We start from the raw sequence: 15,535 nt of genomic DNA, 5'->3' as shown, positions 1-15,535 counted from the left end.
GTTGCACAGCACAAGCGCAAAGTCAAATGGTGGAGAGTCCCAGATATAAACCTAGTGGGAGTATCCCCCCACTAGGTTTATATCTGGGACTCTCCACCATTTGACATTAGAACTGAAGAAGCTTCTCGGATGAGAGGTGAAACGTCTTCAAGCAACTTAAAGAAGTCCAGACGCTTTTCTTTGCAAGCTCCTTTGACTACGATGACCTGGATGACTGAGAACCTTCACAGACATAAGCGCAATATCCATTTTTTTTTTTTTTTTTTACATTTCCTGTTGCTCCAATGCATGTAATCACCAGTTACTTTTTACTGCGTTTTCTTTTTTTGTTTGTGTTTTTTTTTTTTTTTTTTTTTACAGGAACATACTGAGTAGCATTCTTCTCAAAATGAAAATTTGTTGAAAAGTTGAATACAAAGAAATAAGAAGACAAGCTCCTTACCACCTCTGTAAATCGAGCTAGTCGCTAGATAGCAATAATATTGTCAGAAATGCATGTCTGCTACATGCAGGCAGGAGCACTCTCTCAGAGTCTTAAGCTTCTGCTCGACTCTGCTTATGAATCATTAAAGCAATGGTTGGGACTTCCAGTCATTCAATCAATAGTTGTAACACATTAGTATGGATTTCAAAATGTTATTTGGTTTTCATTTGTACCTATTTTCAGTAATATCAACTTTAATATCAGCAGATTAACTAGGCATATAATTATTTTCTTTCTCTCTTTTTTGACATATTTTTCAAGTCATCTATATTTGACAACAACATAATAAAACTGGAAATTGTGTTTCTGGTGTGCCACCCCTATGAAAAAAATCCGGATGCGCCCCTGGTAGCAGGAGCGGCAGGCTGCTATTCCTGGACCTGAGTGTGTTTTTCCAGTCGCACAGAGGAGAGCGGGCTGAGAATGTCCTCGTGTCAGGCTCGTTCATTTCCCGCGTTACAAATACTAAAAGTGGATACATTGCACACAACGGTAAGTTGCTTCTTCCTTGAACGTGGCTGGGTATTTAGAGAGGGATAACGGTTTCCGAGTTGATGTACTCTCGACGTCTCCCACGGGAAAAAAAAAAAGCCCTTTCGGAATAAGTCTTTTCGAGGAAGAAATGGCAAATTTATCATATGTACAATACAAAATACCTTACAAAAGACATATGTGAATGTCACACACTGCAGAAGAATCTTTAGCTAGGCAGCATAAAGAGGAAGCAAGCCAAAGGGCTGTTTTCCCCTCTCTGTTTAAAGCTCCTTTCCTGTCAGTGAGCCGATGAATTTTTTTTCATTCGTTGCTAAAAAAGGTAAAATATAAAAAAAGAGTAATTTTTAAAGTGACTTTTAGAAATTTCCTCTTGTGTCAGCCACCAATTAAAACTTTTATAACCACACACACAACGTTCAGCTATTTGTTGAATGCCACGAGAGCAGTCTAGCCTGCATGTATGTGTCTAGTTGTTTTACTGTCTTGCCGAAACTGAAGCGCTGTAACTGTGGTACAAATGTGAAGTAAAATGGACTAGTTTGCCATTGCTTGTTTACAGCAGTGGCTCCTGCACTGCAGCAGTTCATGCAATATCAGTAAGATTTCAGTTGCAGCTGGCTGGTGTCACGAGCTATTTACGTTGACATGCCATTCATCCAGCTAAAAATAATCATACGCATTCACTGGCTCTTTTAAAATGTCATTGCAGCAACCTACTGCACTCAGTAGCTAACAATACAAACCAGCTGCCAGACTCCAAGCCAGTGAACTCTTGCTTTACACATGCGGGAAATGATTTAGGACCTCCTTCCTTCTTGAACGTATGCAGATACATTTTTGTTATAAGCTTCCTGAGTGCTGCTGTCTTCTTGACCCTCCTCCAGCTGGGCTCGAGTTCATCAGGCTCCAGATAAACATGTCCTCATCGTATGCTGCTACGATAGCAGCGCTGATTACAACAAACTCTTTTAATCCACCCATCAAAACCAGGACCCACGCCACTTCTAACACAGCACGGACTCGTAAGCCTAGCCAGGATCACCGCTGCCCTCAAACTGTACAGAGGAATGCTGTTTCACCTGAGCCTCAGGGATTTTACGATGAGCAACAGGAGAATCCTGCTGACTATTGCATAGGTAGGTAAGACACCGACCCTGAAATCCAGCTCCCCTGGTTGAGATCTTCAATTTTCACATCTGCTGCGTATTTCATTGCAGGTGGTTACTACCCTGTAGAGATTGGAGACATTTTTGTTGACCGTTACCAAGTTGTTAAAAAGTTGGGATGGGGTCATTTCTCTACTGTGTGGCTCTGCTGGGATATGGTGTAAGTACAGGTTTGGTCCACTTGACTTTTTACACAACAATTATCAATATGATCCAGTAACTCACTGACATAATTGTTTGCATGCAGGAAAGGGCAATTTGTGGCTCTGAAGGTGGTGAAGAGTGCTCAAACATTCACAGAGACGGCACTGGATGAGATCAAACTTCTGAAATGCGTCAGTGTGGTCACATTGCTGTCAGATTCAAGTCATTTTGGAGTGCTCTTAAAACACTCGTGTAACAGAACTGGCTTAGGGTTAGGCTTAGTCTGGCCACGAGCGGAAGTCTGAGTAATCAGCGTGTTTAGTGGTGCAATGAACTGCAAAGGTTTTCTGCGATCATTTTGCTATTTTATGTCCATCACTGTGGAGTCACAATAATGTCACCATGCTATGAAATCATGTGTCCTCTTCATTTTTATTTATTTTTGTTCAATACGTACTTGTTTAATCATCAGGTAAGAGACAGCGACCCCAAAGATCCTAAACGAGACAGCATAGTCCAGCTCATTGATGACTTCAGGGTGACTGGAGTGAATGGAGAGCGTATCCTTTATAAAGATGGTCGATCACAATTATCTGCTCCGCAACTTGTAGTATTTCATTGAGTGGTGCAGATCTTGTAAGTGTATTCTGGCTTCTTCTAAATACCCAGGGTGTAATATTCAGGTTCTGTGGTATAAAAGCAGGTCCTTAATTGCTCAACAGATGTGTGCATGGTTCTGGAGGTTCTTGGGCACCAGCTGCTGAGGTGGATCATCAAATCGAACTACACAGGCCTCCCTCTTCCCTGCGTTAAGAGCATCCTCAGACAGGTTTTGTGTAATCCTTTATTCCAACCTTTGAAATGGTCCCCTGTCTATGACCACTATTTGAGGTTTTTCTGTAAACAGAAGATGTTCTGTCTTTGCCTATGTCAGTGATCTGATTACGGTTCCTTCTCACAGGTTCTTCAGGGTTTAGATTACTTGCACACTAAATGCAAGATCATTCACACAGACATCAAGCCAGAAAACATCCTTCTGAGAGTGGATGAGGTTTATGTTCAAAAGCTCGCGGCCGACACCAAGCTGTGGCAGATGCCCAGGTCTCCTGTATTCACCAGCACCTCAGGTTAGCGATGCTGTGCTAATAATTAGCCTACATATGACTCAGTTATATTGTGTCTCGGGAAGTACCTTAACCACATTTGTGCCTTTTTCCCCTCCTGATGCTTTTCCATTTGCCAGTGAACACAGTTTCCAGAGAAAAACAGGTGTGCAATATGAAATATATTCCTCTGATATTATTATCCTATTAATACATTTTTATTCAGCTCTGATTGTATTATGACCTTTACTTTTATACTTTGACTTACTTAGAGTGCGCCCAAGTTACTCGGAAAGCTGACTGGGGTTTTCCACACTCTTGGGGAGTGGGTAAGATGGAGTTGGTGTTTTGCTTTTATACTGATGCATCCTATAAGCTCCTTCATCTTTGTCAAACTGTGTAACAACCGGTCTTCTGTACAAGCACACTACACTGAGACTTCTATCCACAGTGAGTGGATATGGGAAAAGTTACTGTTCATACTTGATTTTTATCAGCAGTTGCTGAGTTGCTGAGCAGTTGTGGCCTCTTCACCTCAGTCAGAAAATATGCTCTGCCTGTTTTTTTGCATTTGTAACATTCATATAATCAATAATTATGGCATTCATATTGCAGCATTTTTTTCTTACTACCCACTCAGGTGTGTGTAACTTTTACAGAGAGTTTGGGCAGAGATTGGAGAGCACGTTATATGTGTTCATTCTACTGTATTTTTCTTCCTTTCTCATCCTAAAGAGACACTGGAAAGAGGCGTTTGCAATATATGCACTGCAGTGGAGTACAGACAAGTAAAGAGCAGGTTATCATGTATTTAGAGAGTACAGCTCCTATGGTGTATTACTTATGGTATATATTCTACAGTAGGCAACTTACTGTGACTATCAGGACTGGGCACTAAGCAATGCTGAAACAGTAAGCAGACACAACTGGTTATTTTGATGTCCTTCCAATAGCCGCTGTTGTGGTTTCACCATAGCTTGTTGTCAGCAACCTGCTCTAAATCATGTGAAAACTTTATGATTCACTGCTGAGGTATGAAATATAAAAACAATGCTAAATACATCCACTGTTGTCTGTGCACTTAAGTACTAATAGAATATGAAACATCACTTGTAGTTGCATTATTCTGCATTTTTGCTGGATCTCACAAAGCAGGCATAGATTTGTGATAAATCACTAAGCACATTTCTTATTAATTTCTTCGGTCCATGCTCTCTGCTGATTGTTTTCCACGTATGACTGTGCCCTACAGTCCAGCAGGATTTCCAGAAGTCCAATTAAGCGACTGACGAGGAAAGACAGAAGCCGACGAGGCAAGCCTGATGTGTCCGTTTCTGTCGGTGCTACCTCTAGCACCCATGGCTCCACTTGTCACTCTAAGCTAACAGGTTCTAACATCACTGTAAGAAGACAGACTCTGCTGTTGGAAGACAGATTGAATTTAGCTGCACACAGCCTCAGAGACTCCTTCTGCTCGTGTCCAGACCTCAGCACAGATGCTGCTGTCTCTGGATCCAGATCATTGTTATTACATCAGACTGCAGACAGAGATTCTCTGCTACCTTCACCATCATGTCCACAAGGTGAGTCTAAGAAGATTTCTTGGAGGGAAAGTAACTCTAAAGCCAACAGTTTGTTCCTCTTTCTGTGGAAACTTGCATTTTGGCTCAAATCTGTACTTTGGGCTGTGTGTTTACATAAACTGAAAGGCTACATGGATCGTAAGCAGTAAAAGTACTTTCTTAGCTGTCATGTTGTTTTATGTACTTAAGGCACCAGTGACTCAGATGTTATTCTGGACCTACTGAAGCCTCACAATGCTGACAAAATCCTCATCAAGATTGCTGATCTAGGCAATGCCTGCTGGGTGGTGAGTGAATTTATTTTTATTAGGGAATATGTTTCTGTTTGTTTTTGATTTCTAGAGAATATCTGAATTCCAGATCACACGGTTGTTGCCTTTCGGAGTTTAGAGTTGAGTTGGTCTATGTCATACCATAAATTCAGCTGCAACTGCCCAGGGCTTTGTGCTTCAGGATTCTGGCTTTATTAAACCTTTAAGTATTTGATATTATAGTATTATTCCCACATTTAATCAAAACACACTCAGAACTTTGAGGTAAACTGCACTCTGTTTCATAAATGGCCACACGAGTGCATTAAAAATGCTTCTAAGTCATCATTATGATACAATGCAGCAGGTGCACGGCATGATAGCCATATTTACAGTGCCCTGTGGTGAAAACACAGCTGCCATATGTCGCTTGTGAGACTGTGTGGGCTGACATGTAGCTTAAGAGAGGCGTATGTAGCAATCTTGTGCAGTTCATTACAACTGATGGTTTCCATTTTATTTGTCCGAGTCAGAAAAACAGATCAAGATGCTGTTTTCTATGGTAACATTTTAAAAGCATGCAAGAAAAATGAAAAATTATTCTGTAGCCTATTATGGTATTTATCCCTGCTGTCAATGAAATGTCTATAGAATAATTATAATCTTTAAGGGTTCTGAATATAAACATATAGCCGCAGTGTCACAAGACTATTTTTTAAATGATATTTGTCAGGGCTTCAGGCGGATTGTTTTAACAAGTTTATTTACAGCACAAACAAACAAAACTGTCAAAGTTTAGGGTGAATGTTAGAGAAAGTCAGGAACAGGAACAGGTGAGCTGATCACTTGCAGGTGCATGGATCCAAAGGGCACGAACCAGGATTAGTCCCACCCTGAACACAGAAATCAACATGTCCAATATTCTCAGTTTCAGGTCTTCTTCTTCAGACACAGCAACTTAGAACTATTTTAGTAGCTGTGCCATTTGACTTTAAGATGAAAAGTTCTCAAAATTCAACAGCACAAAATGTTGTTGAAAAAGAAAAAATTTCCACTATAGTAGATTAAAATCACCCCTCCTTTATGCACATCTGCAAATCTTTGTACACGGATGGGGGCAGCTCCCTTACATTTACTGAGATTGGCAATTGACTGTGAGTTAATTAATGTGTGAAAATGGCTAACATTCTGTACAGCATCGTTGATCACCGATTCTAACTTGTGACAAAACAGATGACGATCAGGTTAGGATTGATTTAATCACTCAGGAATGCGGCTGTTTCTCTCTATCACCCCATCATAACCCTATACAGGAAGGTTGTGGTGGGAAGGTAATAATAATATATTAGAGTGACGAACATATAGACCAGAGTAGAGGGTAAATCACCAAATCTCCAAAGCAAATCCCACCCTGGCTGTACGTATGGCACTGTACGCAAACTCTGGACGTACTAAAACCTCACTACCCTTTGAACGAACTCTAATAACTTGGGTCATTCATGAACTTTTACTCCTATTATTGGATAAAGTTATGTTTATAACAAAATAAAATAATAAAGACATGCTCATCAACCTCAGTTTCACTCTGTGTTTAATGCCAGTCAGTAAATGTTAGCATGCTAATATGTTAAATTCCAGTTGTTCCTAAGAATAGTTATTTATCATAATTATTGAAATAATCTGGTCTGTCGTCATCATCATAACAGTGGCTTACACCAGCGGTCCCCAACCTTTTTTGCGCCACGGACCGGTTTATGCCCAACAATATTTTCACGGACCGGCCTTTAAGGTGTCGCGGATAAATACAACAAAATAAAACCAGTACCGGTTTATTCATAACACACGTGAAAAGACCCAGGAAACAGAGTTAACGATTAAAAACGATAACAAAGTCATGCTAAAAACCGATAAAAAACCCTGAAAACCATACATTTCACACCCGAGCCTCAACTCTTGTGGCCCGGTGCCAAACGACTCACGGACCGGGCCCAGGGGTTGGGGACCGCTGGCTTACACAACCATGTGCATATAGATTAAGGGTCACAGGTTTTTAATTTAACATAGAGAGATTTTGTGCAGCCTTGTATGCAGCTCATCTATCTTGTTGCCAGCACAAACACTTTACCGAAGACATCCAGACGTGTCAGTATCGTTCTGTGGAGGCCCTGATTGGTGCTGACTATGGCACACCCGCTGACATCTGGAGCACTGCCTGCATGGTGAGCTAAGTACCTGAATATAAGTGTAAAAACAAAATAAAAAAAGAAGAAAGAAATGAAGGTCACACATCTCATTGACATTCATAGATTCACTACAACCATTTTTATTTTTGTCCCTCTCTGTGTAGGCTTTTGAATTGGCCACAGGGGACTATTTGTTCGACCCACAGTCAGGAGCCACATTTTCCCGCGAGGAAGGTTTGTGGTGTACACAAATTTCTCTTGTCCTTGATTTATGTGCTTATAGTACGGTGTGTACTCATGTCCTTTCAGATCACATTGCCCACATCATTGAGCTACTAGGACCTCTTCCATCACAGTTTGCCCTCTCAGGGAGAAATTCTAAACGATATTTCAACTCTAAGGGTAATTTTGTGTCATTGTGCGATCACTTTGTTTGTTTTTTATTGTAGTTTGACACAGAAAGTTTTACCTATTTAATTAACTCTCTTTTTAATTCTCTTACGCAGTTCATCTTTTCCTTCCTAAAAGTGTTCTGGTCCGTTTTCCTTGTCTCCAGGACATCTGCGACACATCTCAAAGCTGAAACCATGGGGCCTGTTTGAGATCTTGCTGGACAAATATGAGTGGTCACGGGAGGAAGCTTTACAGTTCAGTTCCTTTCTCTTGACAATGTTGGAACTGCTGCCAGAGAAAAGAGCCACAGCTGCCCAGTGTCTAACTCACCCCTGGATTGCCTTCTAGACACACTGGCTTTGTGACATTTAGAGCCCAGTGAACTATCTCTGTGATGGGATTTGGTCAGCGGTGGGTGTAGCCTGGTGCTGGCATCATGAGCACAGCTTTTGATAATGTTTATTAGCCTGACTTGGGTTGTTTGGTCTTTTGTTAGCTGTCTAAGTTAGGCAATGACCAAAGTACAATTTTGTCCTACAAGAAAAGTGCCTCAAACCAAGCGTACAATATCCTTAAGTTTTGATAACAGAACAGAAGATTTGTTTTATTTTTTCTTCTAAAAAAGCAAATGAAGACCTCCCCTTCTTTATACCCAAGTATTGAAATGGCAACAGTGTAAAGCAGGATTTATTATCCCGCAAATATGTCCATCTGCGTACACATTTCCATTTGGGCAGAGGGGGGAGAAGGGTTTTCACCCACCCCAGATGTGCTCCAGTGCAGTCCTCCAAGATCCTAACTGCATGTCGCTGGATGCAGATGATGTAAGCATCTGCTGAATGCTGATTGGTTGACAAGTGGGCTGGAAAAGAGAAGGGAGCAACAGCAGAGTTCACCAGGAACAGGAGATAAAAACTTCAAAGATAAAAAAAAATGCGTAATGAAAAGCACAGAGAGTGGCTACAGTGGACATGTTTCATTGCTTTTACTACTCTGTTTCACTTCACCTCTTTCTATGTTGTAACTTTGCTTTTCTCTGTGGCTGGTTGATGGAAAAACAACAACATGAGCGACCCACAGACCAGTTGTACCACATATTTGTATACTGCCTCCATCTGGCAACAGAGCTCTCTGCAGGCAGATGGGCAGTCCCTGAACCAGAGTAGACAACAAATGCTCCCTCTGCTAGCTTATAAATCCCACTTAGGTCTGAGGTGTAGAAGGGGTGTCTTCACACAGCTCAAGTATCAAATTAAAATTATGAAATGTAAATAGGATAATTACCCACTAAGAATATCAGGGCAAACACCTACAAATGATAAAGGTGATTTAATCAACACACATATTTAACCCTAATAAATGATGAAATGCTATGCACAACAAACAGTGCGCCCTGTTTTTGTCAAGACTGAGCAAGTGTGAGTGTGCTGACTGTTGAGATTAGGTCTGCTGTACATTCCTTGCATGCTCACAGCACAGCTCTGAGTAGGAGGGTGGATGGAAGAGGAGGGAGGAGTTAGCCTCATGTAAACGTAGGCATATGTCCGCCTGTTAGGAAACCAGCAGATTTTCCTCTAGCGGCAGGGGAAGCGAGAAGAGAGCTGAGAGCGAGCCTGCCTGCACACGTAAGTCTTCTATTCTTCTGTTCCCTGGGATTGTAATAAAAAGTAAGATTTTAAGAATGCAACCGGGTTTTTTTTTCCTAAGAAGAATTAGTCCTGCAGTTGCTAAAGAAAAACCACTGCTCAGTCTGGTTTGAATTCATATTATGGACTGAAGAGTTTGCGAAATAGTATTGTGAAATAGTGTTGTGAAACTGTGGGACATCAATGGTAATTCCTGTAACTGACGCGGATTTCAGCCATGCAAAACCAAAAAAGCATTTCACAAATTCCCTTTTTACCAGTTTTGTTGTGCCTTCTCTGTTTTTGTTCCAGTGGAGTTTGAATTCAGGTAGATAGTAGGAAAAGCATGCAACTTCATGCTGCTGTTCATCTGCACAATGATAAACATGCATGTGTGTGTTTATGCAGCCTTTCTAAAATTCCATTTTATTTTCTGCGCCTGTTCCTGTATGTTCAGAAGAAGCAAAGTAAAGTAAGTAAAGGTTAAAGTCCCAAAGCTCTGCCTTTTGTGACACAGCTCTTAACCCCCGGCCAGTTGCCATGCAACTAAAACTCCAAATCAAAAGGAATTACCTCAACAGCCAATGGTCTCCCACAGTTGTATTATTAGTGCAAGGTAGAGTTGTTTCCAGCCATGCTTTTCACTGCTTTCCCACAGAAGCAGCTTTTGTTTAGAATTCTGGCTGTGCTCCCCCTCCCCACACACACCCTTTTCTTACCCATTTATCTGTGCTGGAGAAATCTAAACAGACTAATTGCTCCTGAGAGGAGGAAGGTCCACACAAAGCACTGTGTGGTGTGCTTTCAACTGTTTATTGGAGTTGATATCCTTGAGAGATATCATCATATTGAGTTTCGTGTGGGTGTTCATCTTGGACATGGCAGCAGCGGTAACAGCAGCTGATAGTGAAGCAGCAACTGTACACTGCATAAATACCCATCTCATTAACCCAACACAAAGGGAAAGGTAGGGCGAGAGGAGACAGGAGAGGAGCTTTCATTTATCTCATGCAGATTTGCCGTTATTGCACTGCGTCTGGGGTTCATTTATCATTGTCCTTTTCCATAATATAGCACTATACACCATACCTGCACTGAACTGATATTTTTACAATCTGGTTGCAGCATGTGGCTGACTCTATTCTACAGCTGCACAGGTGGAGCAGCTCTTCTGTATGCTCTGTACAGATGGCTGATTCCCACTGCTGTGCAGTATCATGGAGGACTGGCGCTATTGTGGCACGACATGATTGTGGAGCGAATGCTGGACACACTGACCCAGTCCACACGTCCTCAGGTGCGCCGTCCACAAACACTCACCTCTCACAGTGTCAACCATCACATACTGTGTCGATGTGATTTAGTTTAACAGTGTATGAAGCGTATAGAAAAGGTATGGCAGAACCAAGATGGAGAGAAAAAGCAAAGCATGTGAAAAATATAGTGACCACTCGCAGATAGGCTACAACAGCAAAGGTTCACACTGGGCTCCATTCATATCAGGTAAGGACAGAAACCTGAAGCTTAGTGGATACGGGCTCACCAAAACTGGAAAGCAAACAGCTGAAGAAATGATTGTGAACAATAAACTGTAAAAATATCCGTGGCACCCACGAAGAATATAGCATACCAGATTCATGGCAATAAATCTAAGAGACAAACAGTAATGTGAGGCAATCTGCAGAGTCGTCTACCATTTGTTCCACTCAGTAAAAACTACTTTTCACTGAAATTGTCAAAACTTACTTGTCTGGTTTCTTATGTTTTTCTCATGTTTTTCTTCATTCAGCCTCCCTTTTTTTTGGGTGGGGGTGGGGGTGTCACGGCGACCATAACTATTACAGAGATGTTAATGTAAGAGTGTCATGCACCTAAAGCTCTTTCACATACACAAGTTGGAAATGCAGCGATTTGCAAATATATTTATTAAAAATACTAAAGACATCCTATTAACAAAAACTATTATGAACCTAAAGTTTTTTTTATTTAAATATTTTTAAATAATTTAATTTTACAGGTTTTTTGAGTGTGAAGTCAGTAACACACTGCAAAAAGTAGAAAAGGGTAAAAGCAAAAAAAGGACTGGAAAAAGAAAAAGAGTTGAAATGCTTAAAACATAAAATGAGTAGAAAATGGAAAGAAAAGTTAAACTTGTAGTTGAGCTTGTGCATCCAGAAAGTATTCACATCACTTCATTTGTTCCACATTTTGTCATTTTAGAGCGTTATTCCAAAATGGATTTAAATTCACGTCACAATTCCCCATAATGTCAAAGAACAAAAAGATGTGCTTATGTGTTGTCATGAAATCAGGGGCATTTTCACACCCGTAGTTTGTTTATGCTGGTCCATATCAGTTGATGAATTTGAGTTTTTTTTTTTACTATGGTTTGGTTTGTTTTCACACAGAAAAAAATGTAAGTGAACTACAAGTGAACCTAAATGTTTCACTACAAACAACATGAGAGTGTTCAGTTCACTTATTGGCCAGATGTGTCCTTGGGGGGACTATTGGAGAACTATTAAAAATTGGAGAACACAGAGAATTTACATTTATTTCACGGCTAGTTGCTAGTCTGTACAGACCTTTGCACATCTATAATACCTTGCCACATCCCAGAATACAAAGTATACATGGCTACAGTAAATTTTTTAGCTCAAACTTGCAGTGTAAAGTGGGTGGTTTGTTTTGGATCTAGGCTTGGATCACATTCACACCCTAAATGAACAACACAAGTACATTTGCACATGAGACCACCTACACATGTGTCTCGGTGTGGTTGTTTTGGTCTAAACCCGAGTGTGATATTCTGTACAGTACTGTATACTATACATCCACACAAACCGGAAAAGGGGGATAACGAAACGATTCGATTTAAATGGTCTAAACACCACAGGTGTGAAAACACACTAATTAATAATTTAATGAAAACCAAATGACCCTAAAGACACTATTACTTTTAATATCATTTTTTAGTTGCGTATGGGGCTTAGGGTATGAAATACACTCACAGGACACTTTATTAAGTACACCTTGATAGTACTAAATTGGATGCCTTTTCCCCTTGAGAACACCATTAATGCTCTGTGACACAGATTCAAGAAAGTGCTGGAAAAATTCCTGTTGATGACAGATGGGGTAGTCTTGAGTATTTCAGAAACTGTAGATTTGCTGGGATTTTCCACACATGAGCATATTCAAGGTTTATAAAGAATAGTTAGAAAGTAGTAGGTCAGATGGCCAGACTGCGTTGAGCCAATAGGAAGACAACAGTGTGTCAACATGCAGAGACTCATTCCCACAAGGTATCCATAAGAGCATTGGTGATAGGATCACATGATAGGATTATACAGTTGCTGCAGATTTGTTGGCTGCACATCCATGATGCAATCTCCTGTTCAACTAAGGAGCTTGGAAATAAATCTTAAAGATGTCCTATTGGAACGGGTGATAGTGGGGGCCGTTTGAGTATAGAAAATCCATTGTCAAGTTTAATAAACCAGTTTGAAAGGATTGGAGCACTGCAGCCTCCCTGAGAATATTCCTGTAGACTGTGGGGTTTAACAGATTCTTATTCAGTACGAAAGGGCAAAAGTGTGCCAAGAAAATATTGCCCACACGATTACACCACCACCACCAGCTGCCTAAACCCTTGATATAAGAAAGGATGGACTTACACTTCTGTATTATTTACAACAAATTCTGGCCCCACTATCTGAATGTCACAGCAAAAATTGAGACTCACTAGATCAGTCACCGTTTTTAGAATCTTCTATTGTCCAGTTATGGTGAACCTGTGTGAACTGTAGCCTCAGTTTCCCAAAAGGAGTGGCGCCTGGTGTGGTCTTCTGTTATTGTAGCCAATCTGCTTCAGGTTTTGATATATAGGTTCAGAAGTGCTCTCATGCATACCATGTGGGAATGAATCTCTGCAAGTTGACACACTGTTGTCTTCCTATTGCCTCAAAGCAGTTTGGCCATCTGACCTACTACTGGTACATTTTCTCTCACAAAACTGCCACTCAATGAATATTTTCTCTTTTTCTGACCATTCTTTATAAACTTTATATAAGCTTGTGTGTGGAAAATCCCAGCAGATCTACAGTTTCTGAAATACTCAGACTAGCCCATCTGTCACCAACAATTATGCCACAGTAAAGTCACTTAAATCACCCTTCTTCCCCGGTCAGTTTGAACTAAATGCCTAAATGTATTGAATTGCTGCTATGGAATTTGCTGGTTAGATATTTGCATTAAAAAGCAGTTGAACAGGTGCACCTAAAATAGTGTCCAGTGTTTTACAGAGCTTTAGAGCTGAAGCACAAAAATATGCAAGTAACGCTCCATTCTTTAGCAGACAGCTGTATTAAGGGCCCTGGCGGCCCAGTATATTGTGTGTTTGCTCCAATAAAAGTGTAAGGCGACTCAGAAAGACGCGTGGGAAGAGGGTGCAGCCTATACGGCACCGCTTAATGAGCTAATGTGAGACAGCTGTGCTGGCTGGGCTCCTGGGAGTGATTGGTTGATGGGGATCAGGTGTGCAGCGGGAAGGAACCCTGCTGAGTTTGGACGAAAACCTAAGCTGGCTTTCTGAAGTCTGTTTTAATGTAATAACAGGAAATAACACAAGCACAACTTCCCCTTTAACAATATTTTCATAAGAGGGAAAATATCATTTGATTCTGTCTCATGTTGAAAAAACGAGTATCTAGCTCTTATTTATAGTGTGCAGACCACAATTTTCTCTTGTTGGACATCTATGAAATGTGTGAAACACTGGAACCACAATCATAACACAAGAAGTGATAAGATTAACAAAACTATATCCATATGTGTTTAAAATCCCCTTTAAAAATTCAACCATCAGATCAAAATATCTGTGCAAATCCAAGTATTGTCTGTTATAACTAATTGATGCTCGTAAACTCTTATTGAGGTTTTATTAAGTGGTGCTTTTTCTCCCCCTGCATCTAACTCCAGCGACTCCTACATGCAGTACAGAAGAACGCCACTAGAGGAGACCCTCGCAGCGTGGTGAAAGCCATTGACAACTTCTGCAGACAGAAGGAATGGGCCATGAATGTCGGGGATGAGAAAGGTACTGACTTCCTAATGATATGCTCAATGAGTAAAATCAGTTCCTTATTCGATCAAACTATATATTTTTAATATTTCTTTTTGTTTTGTCATAGGCTGCATTCTTGATTCAGTGGTGTCTGAAGTGAATCCTGTCACTGTGTTAGAGCTGGGAACCTACTGTGGCTACTCTACGGTGCGCATCGCCAGCCTTCTTCCTCCACGCGCCAAGATCATCACTCTTGAATTTAACCCAGACTACGCCAAAATTGCTCGTCAGGTTATTGCTTGGGCAGGACTAGAGGATAAGGTAACGAGGAGCTCTAAAAAGAAGCTGATTTGCATAGGGAATGCATAGGGTCAAATTGCAATATTCCTTTTTTAATTTTTATTTTCTATTTACTTATTTTTTTAATAGATCCAGGTAGTTGAAGGCCCATCTGGCGAGTGGATCCCCAAAATGAAGGAACAGTTTGGGGTGAAAACATTTGATTTGGTTTTCTTGGATCACTGGAAAGATCGCTACCTTCCTGACACAAAGCTGCTAGAGGCAAGTCTGTTTGACTCATCCTATACTCATTAAAGTCTTTGCTTTTTCTGCCATGACTCCAGTTTTGCCTTTCTTCTTTTTTGAATCAGGACTGTGGCCTCCTAAGGAAAGGCACTATCTTGCTGGCAGACAACGTCATCTGCCCTGGAACCCCTGATTACCTTGAGTATGTTCGAAACAGCCCGAGATACAAAAGCCAGTACTTCAAATCTCATCTGGAGTACACCAAAGTGGAGGATGGCTTGGAGAAATCTGTCTTCTTAGGGTAGTTTTAAAGGGGGAAAATAACCCCTATTTACACAGGTACTAGTAGACCTCAGACCTTCAGAGTCTTGGGTTTGCAGACTCTGCAAGTGAGGAGGAGAATCTGTTTTGCCTTTTTTAAATGTCATAAAAACTGAAATTAAAAGTGACGTGTAAAAGAAAAGCTGTGTTGTGAGCTTTAATTTCCACTGTATGAAGACTTGATGCATTCTTTGAGA

General features: G+C 40.8%; 2 protein-coding genes across 6 annotated transcripts; both read left to right on the top strand.

The window, feature by feature from the left end:
• The first annotated feature begins 843 nt into the window (after positions 1-843).
• LOC147329992 (SRSF protein kinase 3-like) lies at positions 844-9,225 on the top strand. 5 transcript variants are annotated; one of them, XM_086291474.1, is made up of 15 exons: positions 844-976; positions 1,864-2,115; positions 2,197-2,305; positions 2,393-2,480; positions 2,762-2,849; positions 3,012-3,118; positions 3,251-3,416; positions 3,533-3,558; positions 3,665-3,721; positions 4,645-4,975; positions 5,165-5,262; positions 7,338-7,445; positions 7,574-7,643; positions 7,719-7,811; positions 7,966-9,217. In XM_086291474.1, the coding sequence occupies exons 2-15, from the start codon at positions 1,896-1,898 to the stop codon at positions 8,148-8,150; spliced, it is 1,746 nt and encodes a 581-aa protein (XP_086147600.1). In that variant the 5' UTR covers positions 844-976; positions 1,864-1,895; the 3' UTR covers positions 8,151-9,217. The 5 variants fall into 5 exon arrangements, with proteins under 5 accessions (XP_086147600.1, XP_086147602.1, XP_086147599.1 ...); XM_086291476.1 differs by having other exon boundaries at positions 7,916-8,136; XM_086291473.1 differs by having other exon boundaries at positions 7,574-7,811; positions 7,966-9,221.
• Positions 9,226-9,292: 67 nt separating this feature from the next.
• comtb (catechol-O-methyltransferase b) lies at positions 9,293-15,480 on the top strand. Its single transcript, XM_086291481.1, has 6 exons — positions 9,293-9,427; positions 10,553-10,724; positions 14,408-14,525; positions 14,620-14,813; positions 14,922-15,053; positions 15,143-15,480. The coding sequence occupies exons 2-6, from the start codon at positions 10,554-10,556 to the stop codon at positions 15,320-15,322; spliced, it is 795 nt and encodes a 264-aa protein (XP_086147607.1). The 5' UTR covers positions 9,293-9,427; position 10,553; the 3' UTR covers positions 15,323-15,480.
• Positions 15,481-15,535: the final 55 nt, after the last annotated feature.

This window comes from Aulonocara sp. 'chitande type north' Nkhata Bay, linkage group LG5 (assembly GCF_057382095.1).
Source record: "Aulonocara sp. 'chitande type north' Nkhata Bay isolate Kocher_YH1m ecotype deep benthic linkage group LG5, A_spYH_male_GT1.1, whole genome shotgun sequence".
Taxonomy (NCBI): Eukaryota; Metazoa; Chordata; class Actinopteri; order Cichliformes; family Cichlidae; genus Aulonocara; species Aulonocara sp. 'chitande type north' Nkhata Bay.
The sequence above is the reverse complement of the archived record's forward strand: the minus strand, read 5'-3'. Positions and strand labels throughout refer to the sequence as shown.